The sequence below is a fragment of the Chlamydotis macqueenii genome, chromosome 20 (assembly GCF_036417535.1).
Source record: "Chlamydotis macqueenii isolate bChlMac1 chromosome 20, bChlMac1.mat, whole genome shotgun sequence".
NCBI lineage: Eukaryota > Metazoa > Chordata > Aves > Otidiformes > Otididae > Chlamydotis > Chlamydotis macqueenii.
In genome coordinates, this window is record NC_141575.1 from 7,180,446 (window position 1) to 7,198,001 (window position 17,556).

Consider the following 17,556-nt stretch of genomic DNA (forward strand, 5'->3'; position numbering starts at 1 on the left):
ATCCCAGGCGTTCACCGGGCACACACACAGCGGTTTGCACGGTTCCCAGAAATCACACCACTGTCACATGCCACACGATATACAGGCAATAACAAGCCCAGCAACAACTTTGGTAGCCTTCAAAAAAGGTCAGATCCTTTTTCTCTCCATTCTTCCGACTCATCTGTCGAGGGGTGGAAAAATCAGGCCCAGAAAAGGGGAAGAAGAAGAAGAAAAAAAAAAGATAAAAATAAAATTCAGTGAGATTGTAACTTCACCCAGGGTCTCCAATGTACATCAGGAATTGAGGATCTTTTGGTACCTCTTTCACTGCAATATGAAGCTCCTAGGGATCCTACTCCCTTCAGCAGAGACAGCAATGAGGGGCAGAAAATGTACAAAAGCCTCTCCAGAAGAATAATTAATTCCAAGATCTTTTTGCTGGATTCAAATCAGTTGGGTTAGCGTGCCAAGGCACTAAACACTTGATGCCTTTATTCTCGGGGTTTGTACACATTTTGTTGTATGCTTTGGGTTACTGGTTTGCTGAGAAAACAAATCTTCTTTCCAAGCTTCTTCCACGAGCGGGATTATTTTTGAATGGTGATTTATCTTTATATACCTCACTCTTTGGTAAGCATATCAGTATCTCCAGAAGATTATGATATTTGTGACAAGGGACAGCGGAAAGCACTGGTTTTACGGAGTCACATACCTTCAGGTATGCCAAAATATCCAAGGAAAGCAAAATCTGATTATCTTAGGTCTAGCATGTTTAAAATTTCATTGCCAGCTTCAGTAAGGACCCAATTTTATATGTTTTTTTTTTTAGTATAGCCATAGATATTCCCCTAAGGGAAAAGCTGGATGGTTTATTTTCTAATGCAAATTGATTAGTTTGTAAGGAAAAAAGAGGCTTTCAGCTGCTGATGGCCTCAGCAGCAAAGTCAGATCTTTGCAGGGCCCAGCAGTAACATTTATTGGGAGCAAACAGACGAGCAGCCCGGCTTTAAATTCTCAAGACGTCAACAGTTGAAATCTATGTTACAACCACATCATCCAGAAAAACAAAACAAGGAAGTTGAATGAACTGCAGAAAGATATGCCCCAAACAGAGCCAAACAACAAACAGTGTTAAAATCCAGACCCAAGCTTCCCCCACATTCAGTGACGCTCTGCTACGTGCGCTTGATCCGGGGAAGCGGTTACCGAGACGTGACTCACCGTCCTGGTTTGACTCAAGGGGAACTGTGGCTCTCGGTGTTTCAGAGGACAGATATGTTTCTGCTTTGCGTGCATGGCACAGGAGGGAAGCTCTACGAGGGTGCAGTACCAACGAGGTAGCTTCCCAAAGCCTACTTCAAGCAGGGGCAGGATTACTTAGGACCGTTGTGGAGCACGAGCATATTTTCAAATTTTTTTGGATGTCATCAAGAGAAGGTCCGAGGTCACTCCTCCCTACCAAAAATGAGGCAGGAGGAAATAGAAGAACCAGAATGCAGCTACTGAGTAAAGAAAACAAAATGTCAATGGTGACAGGAAGAAAAGAAATGGTGATAGTTTGAGGCAGTGGACATAGAAAGGGCAGAAGAGCTAAAGCAGCAGTAAAGGTAAGGAGCATGAAGCACAGGGTGACCGTACCCATATTGTTCAGGGCCCAGCCAGTGAGCTCATTTAAAGGGAAATGAAAAAGCCCCATATAATTTCCTACCGCTCAGCAACGTCTCCATATGAGAACATCTACTTAATAAACTTTGATCGAGAAAAGCCTCCCCCCATGGAGGACAGTTCACAAGCACTCAGGAAATTAGTGGGATTATTGGGGCCGGGCATTTGAAGACTTAAATGTTTCAGATTTATAAGAAACACATTTCATAATCGCTCTGCCTAGCAGTAGTTTGGAAGGGGAGGAGACAGGGCAGCAGCTCCTGAATGAGTATGGGAAAGAAGAAAGACTCAACTGTTCTCGAGAAGAAAGACCTGATTGTACTGTGAGGTTCAGAGGGCTTCACTGGGATCACTGGGAAGTAATGGGCTCTTGGCCTGCTTGTGGAAACCCGAGTGGCGAGTGCTGGTAGAGCTGGCTGGCTGAATTCAAAGAAAAAGCAAGATGGTGAAATCATATAAAAAGATCTTGCATGGAAAGACCCCAGCTAATGTCACTATGACTTTCCTTTCAGCTTAGTTCCTCAGCTTAAAATGCGGAATCCAGTCCAAAATCTTGGATCCCAAACATGCTGCCTTAGTGCAAATTCTTATCTGCATGCAGATGCAGCTCTGAAATATGCCACTTTTGGTTCTGCGGATGATAAGGTCTATTTAACTTGGTTTTTCTACCCAGTCACAGTGTAAGGCAGCAAAGAGAACGATGTGCAGAGCACTGCTGTGCGGTCTGAGCTGGTCTGGTTTGATCCGATAGCCCCGAGCTGCCAGCAATTTGTTGTTTCTGGGAAAATCCCTTTTTGACTCCACTCTTTGCCTCTATTTCCTCATCTCCAAGGAAGTGGAGGAGACAAAGTGCCACCAAAAGGCTCGATGGGTGGGTGAGAAGTGCAAGCCCTCATCCCCACTGAGCTGGGAAGCTTTCATACGTGATGACACCAAAACGCTTCAGAGAGTCAGCCAGCGTTGGAAGCTGACAACTGGGAAGAAGGGAATAAACAGGGCACTTGGGCGGTATAACTCTGATTTACACTAACGAGCACTAATTGTGCTCTTTTTTCCCTCCCCCAAACACGAAGGGTTAACATCTTCCTTTTGAAGGACACAGATGCCCTGAGGTTGTGGAAGAGGAGGGGAATGAAATCCTCTCTTGCAATAAGGAGGGGAATCTTGGAGTAACTGCACAAAAAGTGCGTCTCCTTCGTCTGAGTCAGGAAAGAAACCCTGCCAAGTCAACGGGATTTATTTCAAATTCTGGCTCGTTTTGACTCCTATTAACTCTAAACGAAGACCAGCTGGGATCAGCCTGCCTTCCCAAGGAGCGGGGAAAGCAGGCAGAGCTGGCTGGTGCACTGCAAGGGCCAACGGCCCCTCGGCTGCGGGAGAGCAGCCTTGGACGCCGCAGGAAGCGTTCCTGGGGATTGGGAGAGCTCTGCCATTCCCTGCAGGATTCCCAGGGCTCACAGGCAACCGCGGTCCACTCCAAAGGTTTTAATGGATTTGGTGGGCTGAGTCACAGATACCAGAATAGCAGACAAAGGGGGAAAAAAGTCAACACAATAAAATCTCCCAATCAGCAAAATCCAGCGTGTACCTCTCCACAAAACGGGATGTTTAGACTTCCACAGAAGAGGCTGAACCCGGGGCCATCTGCAATGCACAGATCATTAAAGGAAAAGAAGGTGAAGCCAACTGCAGCAAAGGACAGAGGTGTGCAGGGACGACAATATTGCTTCTAGAAGAGGAAGGAGAGAGACCCGTGGCCTGCAGTCACGCAGAGCCACTCGCCCCAACCCCTGCTCCGGGCCTGTTCAAAGCAAAGGGCTTAAGCACGTCTGACCACATTCCTGAGCAACTGTATTCCCCTTTGATTTCTGATGCGAGGCAAATACCTGCTTATGGCTTTGCTGGATATTTGTCCACACAATACTCCAAGGCTGTTACGCATCATGGCCAAGTGCAGGCATCTTCAGCTACAGACACTGGACTCCAGTACAGGGACCGGCCCTGCTTATGTGGCAGTTACTGGGAAGGACAGGCTGTAGGGCAGGAGGAGTATGTCCTGTGGTGTCCTCTCCTCCCATGCAGAAGAGGTAGCTGTGGCTTGGGACATGGATCATGCACAAGCCCAGGAGACACTCAGCTCTGCAGCAAAGGGCCCCTGCCCTTTGACAAGTGCAGCCATCTCATGGAAACATCTGCTAAGATACATCGGGCCAAGACAGCCTGGACCCAGCCCTTGGTCCTCCTCTGCCACTGGCCCACCTCCTGCACGACCCCGAGCAAGCTGCTTGACTACTTTGTGCCTCTACTGCCAACATGTTATTCAAGGGCAATATTAGGATTAACGACACTAATTTCCTAGATTAAGGGTGTAAGTGGCTCACTGACGCATGACTGGGGCCGTCACAATCCTCTTCTGCACACTGAGCCCGGTATTCTCCATTGCTCAGTTGGAGATAACCCCACACCCTGCAGTTGAGGGAGTTTAAGAAATTTCTTTCAAGTAAGAGCTCCACAGACAGCCCATAGGCCAGGGCACAAAAACCAGCTTTTCCAGGAAAAAACAGCTCAGCACGTTATCAAAAAAAAAAAAAAAAAAAAAAAGGCATAGATTCCTGCATGGACAGCAGAGATTAAAACCAGAAGTGACTCCAGGATTGTCCTTCGGCAGCCTCCGTGCTTCCAGGGAGCTGAATGCCATGTAAGTGATGTGGCGTTGCCAGCTGTCGCTGAGCTCATGCGTTTGGAGTGAATGGCTGGATTCAGCGACAGCAGAGCGAGGCGCTTTGTTGCAGAAAAATCTTTGATTCGTGTTTTCAATGGCAGGAAACAGAAAAGAACAAAGAGCAAAAAAAAACCCCAACACTCTGGGACAAATTCTGCTGTAAGTGATGTTTGGACAACTTTGTAATAGAGCAGTGTGTTGGATGAGAACGAGCTCCTGCCCTACCCTGGCAGTACAGAGCCCAGAACTCAGCCCAAATCTCAGCCGTCACCACAGCGGGCTGTTTCTGGAGGGATGTTGCTAGCTCAGAGCAGAAGGTCCCTCCTGGCCAGCAAGTCCTCCTTCTCCTTCAGGACTGTAGCCTGTAGATGATGAAGAAACAAGAACACGATGGGAAGGATGCCGTTCTCAGGACACCATCCAACGCTGCGCGTGGAGCTGCTGCCGCTCTGGGGCACAGCGATGGAGCCAAGAGCCGCAAGTTCACCCAGTGCTCTGTACTGGGCTGGATAGTGGCTTTATCCTTTTCAAAGCACCATTAGTTCCCTCAAAAAATCTTCTCAGATCTCCACTCCAGCCCAGCTCCATCACTCTGCCCTCCTGGAGATCAAATAAAAGGAGTTTGGACCTTGTCGCATCAGAGCAAAAGGATTTACCAGCCCTGAGAGCTCTTTTGGTTTGCTGGTGCACATCTGCACCACGCAGCCGGGCCAGAACATGCAGCCAGATCTTCTCTGAAGTAATTGTTTATGGCGATTTATACCATTGGAGCATGTGGCTCAAAGCTTTCCGAGTCCTGACGTGGCTTGATTGACACTGCAGACAGGATTTCAAGTTAAAAAGGAAGTGGAAAAAGAAAAGAACTCGACTCCCAGTTTTGCTGAACAACTAGGGATTTTCTTGTTTCGGAGCATGTTGTATTTCATTACCTACAGGCTCTCCAATTGCTTTCCTGGAACTGTAAAAACCTCGCTATCAGATGTCTGCCTTGTACGACAACCAGCACATTACGAAAACCAGCTATGGAGAGCAGCTGGAAACCCACCACCTCCCTCCTGCCAGCTGGCTTGGGCCTTTCACACAGCCACCGGCAGATCGGTTGTCCTCCAAGGGAAGGGCTGAAACGCTGTATTTTCTGTAGGTTGAGAGGAGAAGTAGCAGAGAGGAGCACTTTTGGGAGTTTTACTCTCAGGGACCACTTGCCTGTGTCCAGGTTGATGGATGCACATCAGTGACTTCAACATTCGGTCTCATCATCCTAGGTTGCAAAAAGCAGGATTGACTGGCAGCTGGATCCTCTGTAAATGTACATTACTCTCCAGCAATGCTGTTTAGATATTCCAGGCTCTGAGGCACCATGCCCTCATACAGCAACAGGTCAGTAAATAAATTAGCGTTTTATTTTGACAAAATACATCGCAACACTTGCATTGCTGATGGATGCCTTGCCGGGGTTTGACAGGCCGTTGTGTCTCCTAATCTCCCCAAAATCTGCAGAGACATATCCTTGGCCTGCCCTGCCCATATGGAAAGTCTGGATCTCCAGCGGACAACTCCTGCTCCCACTTCCCGCACTGTTGATCCCAGGATCCGTGTCTCCAGCCAGCCTCTCTGAACAAAGATGCCCGAACTGGTGCTTTGCCAGGGAATGAGATTATCAGCCACATACTGCTCAAAAAAGCAAATCAGAGGTCAAAAAGCCAAGTCCAAAAGAGAGTGAAGATCAGGAGAGGGCAAGAAGTTTGTATTAGAGGAAGATGGGAGGAGATAACATGTGAGACGGGGGCTCAGGAAAGACGGACATCTCTGATGTGACTTTTGAAATCTCAAGTGGATCTTGCACTCAGCTGTGTGTTAGTGTTTGAGGTGCTCCGAGTTCTCTCTTAGGACCAGAGGGACAACTGGCCCGTGCCTCTGCTGAGCAGGAACTGGAACTGAACGGAGCAGCGTGAACTTGGACAAAGTGACCAAAAGATAGAGGATATTCATGTATCTCTGCTCCAGCTGCCTCGAGTCCTGCCAGCCACAGCTGCAAGACTCACGGACCATCTCAGTTGCCAGGTTTGTTTGCTGAAATCCACTGGCTATGAAACATGTACAAACCACCCCTGGAGACTCGGCTGGGGCCTCCCTGCTGCTTTTGTTTGAGATTTAAAACCACAGTGGAAACCGGTTTTCAGATATGTTAATACTAAAAATGGCTGAGCCAAGTTAAAACTAAAGGTCTTTGAAAAACGGTTCTTGAGCACACAGGGAAGTTTGGTTGTGCTCAGCCGACAATGCTGTATCAGCATCGGGATGGCTTTCTGGAATATAAAACCTTGCTCAGTAAAGCCAGACGTGTCCCTGCTGCGGGGACTGATTGTCGGGTGAACATCTCCCTTCTGCACAACCCAGAAGGGCAGCACAGACACTTGAAGCTCCCTCCAGCTTCAGCTCCTGCGAAGGTGCTCCAGCACATCCCTTCATCTGCTGTCTCCCAGGGAGCTCTACGATAGCGCAGACCGCAGAACTGCTCACCTCTTTCCATTCCTTGCGCTGGGCCGTTGCCATGCGGTGTGCGAGCTTGTACGTGCCCTGCCAAGTTCCCCAGCTTCCACCTGCTTTGCGGCTACACGGGGCGCTGCTAGCACCAGGCCAGTATGTGCAAAATGGGCTGAAAATGTACCGGCAATAAAGGCAGATCATTTCAGAGCAATCAGGTGCCTCATTTCCTACATCTGTCAAGAGAATACTTGATACTGAAATGTCACGTTCCTTTAGACATAAGCAAAATAACGATTAAGACTAAACGTGTCCTTGGTATTAAGGAGAAATCTTCAATAAGTGGTGTAGCTGCAGAGACTTGTGACGAAAAGGGTTTTTCCAGCGGCTGTTGCTGTTTGTGGAGGGCATGTCTCTGTGGGTCCCCTCTAGTGCTGAGGCAGACAGCAGGCAACACAGGGCCAAGTCAAGGCATAGAAGCTTGTCTCTATGTCCAGAGCTGCAGACAGACATCAGCTTCCTCAAGCTAATATGAATCTCCTCCTGAAGCAGATGAGCTACACACTCCCAGACAGAGGTGTTTGTTGGCACAGGTAACCAGACAGATCCTTGTGTGCGTGTCTCCCTCTAACAGCACAGAAGCATCAATGGCTCCCCTGCCCCTTTGCAGTTGAGCAGGATATCCCAACAGTATCGGAGCAGAAGCAAACATCTGTAACCCAGGGAAAAGTCAGTGGATTCCAGGCAAGAATGCAGTGAAGCATGGACATAAGGACTCCTGGGTGTCATACCAGGAGAGACCAAATGAAAACGCAACAGCTAAAGATGAAGTTCTCTTTAAAACCATCCAAACTAAGTATCGGACAACATACCACTATCACATCAGATGTACTAAAACCATATGCAGCGTGTGCAATGTGTGACCACACGGTCACCTGCAGCCCACCCAAACCCAGCACGCATCCTCCCTGCGCTGCAAGTGCCTCCACACCTTCCCCAGGCAATTTCCAGGCCACTCTGCAAATCCTGGACAGCAGTTTGTCACCGTGCAACCCTGGCATTTGCCTTTGGGTGAACACCTTCAGGGTTCTTCCCTGACAAGATTTTTGTTATCTTTGTCCAGCAGCCTTAAAAACCTCCGTCCATTGTACGCACTGGGTGGGCTGTGCCTTTTGTGATGTCTTGCAGAGGTTGGGTTGACTTGATATTCCAGCTTCCAATCCTCAGTTGAAGAGGAAGGGCTTGCAGTTATCTCTAGGTGTTTGCGTCTCTGTGCTGTAAACTTTATCTTGGCAGAAATCTCAGGAAGATCCCACTAATATTGGTACATTTTCTCCACGGGAAGGTAGGATTAAAAGTCTCAAAGAAAAAATGAGAAGAGAAAAATTATTTGTTCTTCTGTCAGAGGAGTTCCATCTTCAAATCACCTCAGCGAGTACAGGAACACCAGGCTACGTATGAGGGAATGGCCAGGTGTTTGGCCGGGCAGGCAGTGCTATCTGGACCCTATGTGGGTCTCAAAGTCTGCTTCAGTTTAGACACAGGGATACACAAAGCAGCATATTAAAACAGCAGATGGAAATACAGCACTTTGCAGTAAAAAGAAAAAAAAAAAAGAGTGATTATGAGCAGGAATCTTGGCTCTATTGACTCCTCTTTTTTAAATAAAACAGAAAATGGCATCATGTTCCCAGGGACATGCTGGCAAACAGCAGGGATAGAGTCTGAGAGAATCTATATTTCATACTCTCTAACTTAATATGGCTTTTGCATGATTTTAGTATTTTTATTGGTTCTTAAAACACGCACAATATAAACACGTGAACCAGCCAGAAGTACAGCACACGGAGGGCTGGGTGCTGCGGGAGGCTGTCCAGCCCTGCCAGCCTGCAGCTGGAGGGAGCTGGGATACTGGGGCCGACCCCTCGCCCGTGGTACGGTCCCAATCCTGCAAAGGGCTCCCTGTGGGTTCAGGGGGCTGTGGCCAGGGACAGCCTTATTTGGGGCAGCACTACAGCCTTATTCTGCACATTTATGGTGCTGCACCATGGTATTAAGCCAATGTTTCCACTTTCTAGGCAAGTCACTGCTCAAATCCCAGCCTCAGCCCAAAAATAACACAAATCCAGTCCCTTTGCTGCTTCCATCCCCTCACACCCTTCTCCCTGCCCTCCTTTTAGTCAGCCACAATGTCACCAAAGGGAAAAACAACACGCTTCAACACAGAGCATCCACCCAGCGCTCAGATGCACCCGCCTGCCCTGCTGCCTCCCACCCACCCACGCTGGGCAGGGACTTCAGAGCGGCCATCAAACCTGGTCAAACTCGGGCTACTCGTTCCTTCTGACACGCCGGGGCTGCATGTGTGCCTCTTGGAGACATGTGAGGTGGGAGCCAGCGTGTTCTCCGCCCACACGAGGAAGGAGACCTGTGCTACAGGTGAGTGTGGTCGCTCTGGCCAGGCTGGCTGTATCCCGCTCAGCCAGGCTATCGCTTCGCAGAAAGAGCCTTGCTTCTGACAACTTTGATCCACAACAATAATTACAATGAATAACTCACATTGTTGAGCTGCTAAACTCCATATTTCAAGCTGAAGGGCCTGACTTGTCTGGCAGAGCATCCCACTGGGGCACTGGGCAGAGCTATCCTTCATCTGGAACCAGCAAATGAGCCCCAGGCCAGACCCTGCCTGACTCCTTTGGCCCCTCAGCTCTTATCACAGAGCCAGAATCACTTTTTTTCTTTCTACGGCACTGAGATCAGACCTCCAAGCGAACCAGACATGCCTAGGATATTCACTGAGGATTCAGGAATGATTTCCTGCTGATTTCTTCTATTTGTTTTCTATATTTAAGGGGAAAACCTTAAGGGAAATCCAGAAGCAAGCGAGCAACCATCAAACAGAAGTGAGAGAAGGCAAAAGCTGGCCATTTCCAAACTCCAGGCCAAGGCTGCGGGAGCCAGGGGAAACTCAGCTCCTGCAGTCCTCTGCACATCCCTCTCTAATACTCTACGAGGTGCTACCAGCATTTTACAGATGCAGTAGAGAGGCACAGTGTCCCAAAACCTATGGCAGACCAGAGAAGTGATCCACATCTGTGTATCGTGATTGATTAAATGCAATCCAGCCTCCCCAGACACAAGACTGCAAACTTTCTTTTATCCTCTTGCTGCAAAAGGATCTCGTCTCTTCAGACGAGCCGGTTTGCCCTCTGCAGCCCAGAGCTCGGCAGATGCCAGCCGTGCCCCGACGCCTGAGCTGGGGAGCACGTACCGCACCCCTGGGCTCGCGCTGCAGCCATCCAGAAGGTTCAAGTCATCTCACACGCAGGGATTTAGACAGGAGCACGCAGCGCTCTGCTGATCCTTTTGGGGCCAGATGCAACTGCTGATTTGAAAGCCAGAGCGCAGGCGGCCCTACGGAGTGCAGGAGCTGTGCTGTGCCTATACCAGTACCCTGGTGACCCGAGACATGCGCAGGGCTGCCCGTGCAGCTCGCAGCTCAGCGCTAGTTCCTACAGGACCCACGGACCAGCTATGGGGGCAAGCGGGCTGGTTTTGCAGACTCACTCGGACACCTGTGATGCCGGGATAGCCAGGAGGCCCTTCTTTTCCCTTCAGTCCTTCGTTGCCTTTTTCTCCTTTCTCTCCTTCCAGGCCTTGCTCTCCTTTGTCTCCCTGTGGAAGAGAGGAAGGTGGGAGCTTTTCATACCCACACAACACATGGGTCACTGTACACAGCTCTTGCAAGGAAAAAACCCACCACATAATTAATATTTCAGGAGTCTGAGAGGAAGAGAGCCTGCAAGCAAAAGGATGAATGAGGATGAGTCATAATACACTTGACATTTAACAAAATGAGCAAAACCAGGTTTCTTTTTTTTTTCAGTCTCCTGGCTGGAGAAGAAGGAACTCCCCCATTACACAGGGTAATCTGAATCCCTTTGCTTCTCCTGCAGTAAGGCCTGAACCTCCCACGTGAATGAGACAGGCAGACAAGATCTGAAAGATCCTTGCCTCACCCAGAAGCCCTGAGCTCGGGATGCTGAAGGACTTTTAATAGGATGGGTTTGTCTGGAGCAGGCGCTTGGCTCTTGCTGCCAAATGGGAATCAGCCCAGGGCTCAAATAAACACTCTGCGAAACAGTGTCATCCTGCCCCTGTGAAGGATTTGTGATCCAAGCGGTAGATATCATGTCAAATCACCGTTCTTGTGATTGATGGCACAAAATTTTATGGAGACAATCAAAAAGGCCAATTCTATACCAACAGCAGCACCTACACTTGTGCAACCGACCTTGCGGAGCTGTTTTCCACTTGCACCTGTGTTAGCGAGAGCACAGCAACATCCCTGGTTAAAAAATCTCTCCCGCTGCCCAGAGACACATTCAGGTTGAAAGATCTGGTCTGGTTCAAGAGCTCTTGGGGACAGTTAGTGGTGGCAAGAGAATACAGAAGTCCTGACTGTCTTTAAGGAAGAGTCTTCTGGCCCAGCATTCAGAGATAAGCAGAAGTAGAGACACATGGCAAATAATTTAACTGGAACGAAGCAATAAACTGCATTGTTGTGGGACCGGCTGCTTTTTCTTTCCACGGAACAAAACTGTTGGCCTTTTTGGAAAGGCTGGCTGTGCAGGGACAGAAATCAGCGTCCTGTTCCAACGGCAAGGTAGCAAACTCACAGCAGCTAGATAGTGCAAGCCCTGAGCGAGCACCTGGGGCTTTGCCAAGGCGATCTGGTTTCTTCACTTGCAAACAATGTTCTGGTCAGCGGTGCAGGGAAAAGTGATGGACAATTCCCGATTTCCCCTGCCAGGCCCAGGAATTCCTGGTTAGTTGGAAATTTAATCTGTAAAGTCTCAAATAAAACAGACAAATTGTTGGAAACTAGACTTTGAAGAACTTGACCTTTCTGGAGATCTGATCGGACGCCAAAAACGTGGGCAGAGGAGTGAAACAGGAGGAGACCATTACGTGTGCTTGCAGAAAGAAAATCCTCAGAGGGAGCAGGGCAGAGGCTCATTGCACAGAGGACCCAATAACCCCTTTGGCTTCACCCTGCCCCTGGGAACCACGGGGGCTGAGCGCACAGAGATGCGTGCGAGAGCTGAAACATGTCATGAGAGTGTGCTTTACCTTGGCACCGTCCGGCCCGGGTGGCCCGCTGTCCCCTTCCAGCCCCGATTCTCCCTGCAAGACAAAAGCAAGCACCATGAGGCTGTGCCTAAACATACTTTTTTTCCCATGCTTTCTGCAGCTGCCTCATGGCAGCAGTGACAGGAGCCCAGCCCTGCACTTTGACACGTGTCCTATCTCATACCCTCATGCTGAACAAGCTCTTCCTGGAGCAAGAGCAGGAATTCAAACTTTTGCTTTATTCTGAGCCACAGTTTCTCCTCCACAGACCCCGCTGCTGGCCTGTGGGAAGACCTCCTTCCTCGTGTTGAAAAAGGGGCTCGGTCTGTATTCATTTAACATGGGGCTTCCCCGTCCTGCTCCAACAACTGACCTTAGTCCTGAGAAGGGACAAGAGCCTCTGCCGCCTTCAATCCGTGCATTCATCCGATCCCTGGCTCCCTCCCACGCATCCATAGTGCAGCCAGTGTTTCCCTGCTTAACGCCCGCCTTCTGCTCCTGCGTCCCCCTGCCCGGCGCGCACGGCACCCTCCCAGAACAGGCCGGGTCTGTTCCCACACTGCCCCTTTTCATCGGCGAGGCCGTCGCAGCACTTCGCAAAGCGGCACTGTAGGCCTCGGAGGGGCCCACGTAGGCTGCCGAGCTCAAGCTGCCAGGCTCTGTAAGGAAGGTGTTGCCACCACTCACAGAAGAAACAAGGGTCGTAAGGGTTACGGAATGCCCAGGGCAGGGTCTGTCCCCCGGGCTGTGGGTGAACAGAATCTCTATGGAACCACTACGGCACAGAAGCCCAACCAGAAGGTGACCATACTCACTCTTTGGCCAATGAGGCCTTGCTCTCCAGGGACTCCCAACTGACCCGGATCACCCTAAAAAGAAGGAACCACAGACATGGAGATGAGCTGTTTACTGACGGCAAGCGAGCATGAAGCACTTCCCATTGCACCCCTCATTTTGACTTTTTCTTTCCTTTTCCCACACAAACACCTTCACTTCACTTTGCAAGGTTGGCATCACCAGTGTCTCTGCTCACGGAGGGCCAGCACACACCTCACAGGCTCTGTTGCAATGATGCTCAACAGGACAGGGATCGAGGAGCCGTTTGTGCTGCCTGCAGCACAAGAAAGTCGACAGCTCTTTGAGCCCCAGCACGACTGAGGTGGAGAAGAACCCAAATCTTTGATAGCACCAAAATAAATCAACTGAAGGTGCGTGAAGCTGGCAAAAAAATGGATCTCGGTGACAGGCTGTGAAGTTGCACTGAGGGTATAATGGCCATAGGGCAGCAACCTCCCACGTGTACCCATCCAAACTAACTGCTTTGCAAGGAAGAGAGCTCAGGAAATACAGAGGCAGAAGAGGAAGGTTTGACCTGTCCATATATCTCATCCCACAGCAAACTGGCCTGCAAGTGATGACTGCCCAGAGCAACCCCAGCCTGTCCCAGCACCTCCCAGCTTTGGAGAAGGAGCGGCACGGGACTCTCGCTCTCTGACTACCCAGCAAGGATGTGTTGCACTGACAGCAGGTAAAGGAGCGTTTGTGTAAATCATCGTGTCCTGTTCCCGAGGAGGGCAGCCAGGAGCATGGGACCTGAAACATTCGTACAGTATCAGGACGCCAAAGACATGGTAGCTCCAGTGAAGTGTCAGAAGATTTGCCAAGGAAAACATGGCAAAGGATGGGGCTGGGGAGTGAAGAACAGCAAAGAGGAAATTGCATTTAATCCCCACATAGAGCCTGTTCAAAAGCTCTTCACACAGGAGTGAACCTTCAAACCAAGCGGAAAGGGGGTTAAGATAAAATAAAAACCCCTCTGAGCTGCTCAGCACAGGGGTCTTATTCAAACAAAGAGACAGTTTTTATAGGCCTTTCCATGTGGACAAGAAAGTGCATTCATGGCTCTGGTGCAGGCCACCCTTCCCCCATAACTATCAGAGGAGTTCAGTCTCCACACTGCTGAGGCTTAGAAACTGCGGCAGGACCTCTTCTGATGGTATTTTTAAGTTTGAGACCTTCCTAAGATTCTTCTTGTTTCAAATTAGAAGATGCCTGCATCTCTGGGGCTCAAGGCTTGCTCTCTCCACTCAGATTTTGGGTCTGCAAAAGAGTTCAGTTTCATTCCCAAGGCCCTTGGCAGTTCTTGAGAAGGAACATCCCTGGGGATGGTGCTTCTCCACAGCACCGATGGCCACTTGTAATCAAAGGCTTAAATTTAACCACATTTTGTTATTTAAACTTTATCCTTTGTTCAATATGTTGTTTGCTTTGGCTGCTGGAGGGTGAACCTACAATGTTACCCACAGAAATTGCTATCATCTCCCTGGTCTGACAGAGAAATCACAATAAGGGTTTTTTTCTTACCTTCATGCCAGGTTCACCTGCAAGGCCAGGTTGTCCTATTGAGCCAGGCGGTCCCTGGGAGGAAAAAAAAAAAAAGAAAAAAAAAAGAAAAAACCCATTGTAGCCAAGTAGAAAGCAAGATCAAAGACTTAATTCCTTTAGCAGAGCCCTCCCGGGACAGCGGAGCCCTGGTTGCAATGTAATTACCTCCCCGGAGCTGGCTCAGGGTACGCAGCATCAAAGGGGCTCAGGACCCCCTTGTGCCTGGCTCCTGGGAGGGCTCAGCTCTTCTCACGCCTCCTCTCTCCCCAGCCCTGAGGCAGCCCCCAGCCTCCTCTGCCAAGCACCTCCAACTCCTTCCATCCCCTCTGCTTTCTACAGTTAGTAACTATGCTGGGGAGCAGCACTGGGAGTAGTTGGGAAGGAAGGGAAAAGGTCCAGAATTAGACTTGAAAGCTTTTCACAAGGGTCCAGCAGCTCAGCTGGTAGAGCGGATAACAAACACTCAGCTGTGCTCTGGCTCCCTGCTCCCCACAACCACATTTCTCAGTTACTGCTGGTGTGAGCACAGCTTCCACGCCACCAGTCTGGTTTCGGTTCACGGTAAGCGTTAACGCAGCCTCAGGGTTTGCACGCGCGGTGAATTGCAGGAGCAGCTGCCCCAGAGGACACAGCCTCAAGCTGAGCCGCTGGCCCCACGCTCCCGCAGAGGCAGGGGCACAACGATGCTGCCAGCTCCGGGCCAGCTAAAGGAACAGCGAGGTCACACCAAACCCTCCAGCACAGACTTTGGCCACACCAGCCTCGACACCCATCACCCACTTTCTCTGGCTGTAATGGGCCAGCAGACATCCCAGTGACAACAACTGGGCTGGGACCAGAAATCCAGAAATCCAGGGCTGTCGCTGGGCTGTACCAGCTGAAAGGAAGCAGCTGGCAGGTGAGAAAACATGGCCATATCTGTCTGAGCACGGACCCTGGTAGAGGGGCTTGGCATCCCTCAGAGAGCCAAAACTGAGCACCTGACCTGGAAAACTATGGGAGCAAGGATAGAGAGAGGGAAGATAAGAGAACGACCCTGCAAACTGTCTAGCTGCCACGTGCAGCCTTGCGACAGAGGGGTCACTTTAATTAGGTACCTTCAGCGCCAAGATCAACGGGGAGCTTCAATCTTGGCACATTTGCTAGTACCTCTGGGAAGCATGGGGAATGAGAATCCATAAAACAAGCCCAAAGATGGGACAGCAAAGCTTGTCTTTAAAGGATTTGAGTGGTTTATTTACTTATGAGATCTGTTTTCCGGACAACAATCTCCCTTCTCTTTGCAGTGAGGAATACAGGCAAAAAGAGCATATAATCCAGGGAGCGCTCGGCTGCCCGGGGAATAAAGCCAGTTCCCGGCTTGCTGAAATGGATTCAAGCAGGGGAGGGAGCAGGGCGCATGTCGGGTTTATGAATAAATGGTCAAGTCACGCAATGAGAAAATCCAAGCTCCAATGAAAGCAAAAACCCTGCTTTGGTTTCTCCAGAGATGCCAGTGCAGAGAAAGGCTCCTGGAAGAGTCACAGATTTGAATAAAGCTCTGTACTTGCTTGGTTGGCAATGTCCAGAGTGGCTCGGCAGCAGCTTTCCAGCTCCCCAGTGTGGTTTACCACGCTGAGAGCTCACTCCATCCAGCCTAGCAGCCATGAGAATGGAAACTTTCATGACTCATACACTTTGCAGCAGGCTGCGTTAAAAGCCACCTTTGCCGCTGTTTTCAGAACCAAGAGAAACACCGTGTCTATGTTACAGCTCCGGACCTACGGAAAGGAGCTACCCAAGGTGAACTGGCGTATCTGGTGTAAACAGGCAAGACTACAACGCTTCAAGAGCAGGGAAATCAAGCCAAGACTGCAGACAAGTTAGGGAGGAACCATGGAGGCATCTCCTGCACTCCATCGGGGCACTGTTTGGCAGCTGCTGCCGCTTTGGTTATGGTGTGTTTGTGCCACTGCTTCATGGCAACGGCAACCCAAAAAACCACAGTCAGCAGCAGCGGCGGCACTTCTCTGAGCTTCCTCTGCTGCTGCAGTGTCTTGTGATGGGACTGCCATAGCAATCCAGGCTGGCTGACAAAACTGTGTCTTGTCAGCAAGGACACCAGTGAGAGGGAAGGAAAAGACCAGTTTTCAGATTGAATTGTTACTGTGTTTGGTCCCTGACTCCTCATCCTGGTGCAGAAAGGTGGTCCCTGGTGTGGCTGCAGAGCCGTGCCTGAGATGTGCTTGTTGTGGTCAGATTTGCAATGTTTCTTCTGTTGTGAAGATGGGTCTGCGCATCTACCAACCAGGTGTCTATGGGCTGTGATGAAAAATTTCTGTGATTGTGATGCTCAAATTTCTGATTTTTCCTGTTTGCTTTGGAAGTTGACTTTCAGACTTGAGGGAAATCCTTCCTGCCTGTACCCCTGGGTGTGGAAGGAGGCGCCTCTGCACATTTACTCCTCCCTCAGTCCTGCCACTCTCAATGCAAGTGGAAAACACATGGGAGCAAAGATCAGACCTACCTTATGCCCAATTTCTCCCAAAGGCCCAGGTGGCCCCTGTGGTCCTTGTGGACCCTGAAAAAGAGAGACACAAGGCTCTTTTCATGCGACTGTTTTCATTTCTGAAGGGCCATCACTTCCGTGGCCTGTAAGATAAAACACCAGTTCCCCTCCCACCTCACAGTGGAGCTATGCAGTATTGCAAGAGTTGGCCAGTTAGATGGAGAGGCCAGCAGCTAGAGTGCTGATGCACCTTAAGAGGCAAACAGCAGCTCAGAAGGCCTTTCATCTTTCTGACTCCCACCTAAAATAACTGCAGTTGGCAACTTGAAAATACCTAATTTAACCCCTCCCTTCGCAGTCCAGGTCAGTCCCCACAGACACAGAGAGCAGGAGATGACCTCTCTTCCTGTTTCGGTGGTCCGCTGGCCCTCCTTGAGGTCTGTGTCTTGACCTGTCATCTCCCAGTGCTTCCCTCAAAGTCTGTGGGCTCACTTGTTACACCACCAGCCTCCCTCCTGATGCCCCTTCAGCTCTACCTACCAGCCCAGCTCCTCCTGGTACATCTGACCCTCTGTAAGATCCAACCTTGCCCTTCTTTTCTCCCTTCCTTTCCAAAATCCAGCCCAGGCTGTATCCTACACTCTCCCTGGTTGATCCATGGGTCCCTTTTGCTTTCCAGGGGTCTGACCTTGTC

The 17,556-nt window shown here is 49.9% G+C and overlaps 1 protein-coding gene across 1 annotated transcript in view; it reads right to left on the reverse strand.

The window, feature by feature from the left end:
• Positions 1-17,556, reverse strand: part of LOC104482988 (uncharacterized) — a 156,036-nt gene that overhangs the window by 26,531 nt on the left and 111,949 nt on the right. Inside the window, exons 33-37 of the mRNA XM_086763516.1 lie at positions 16,881-16,934; positions 14,354-14,407; positions 12,805-12,858; positions 11,990-12,043; positions 10,424-10,531 (exon numbers count right to left, since the gene is read on the reverse strand). Coding sequence (XP_086619642.1) covers positions 10,424-10,531; positions 11,990-12,043; positions 12,805-12,858; positions 14,354-14,407; positions 16,881-16,934 — 324 coding nt within the window. The remainder of the gene's footprint in view (positions 1-10,423; positions 10,532-11,989; positions 12,044-12,804; positions 12,859-14,353; positions 14,408-16,880; positions 16,935-17,556) is intronic.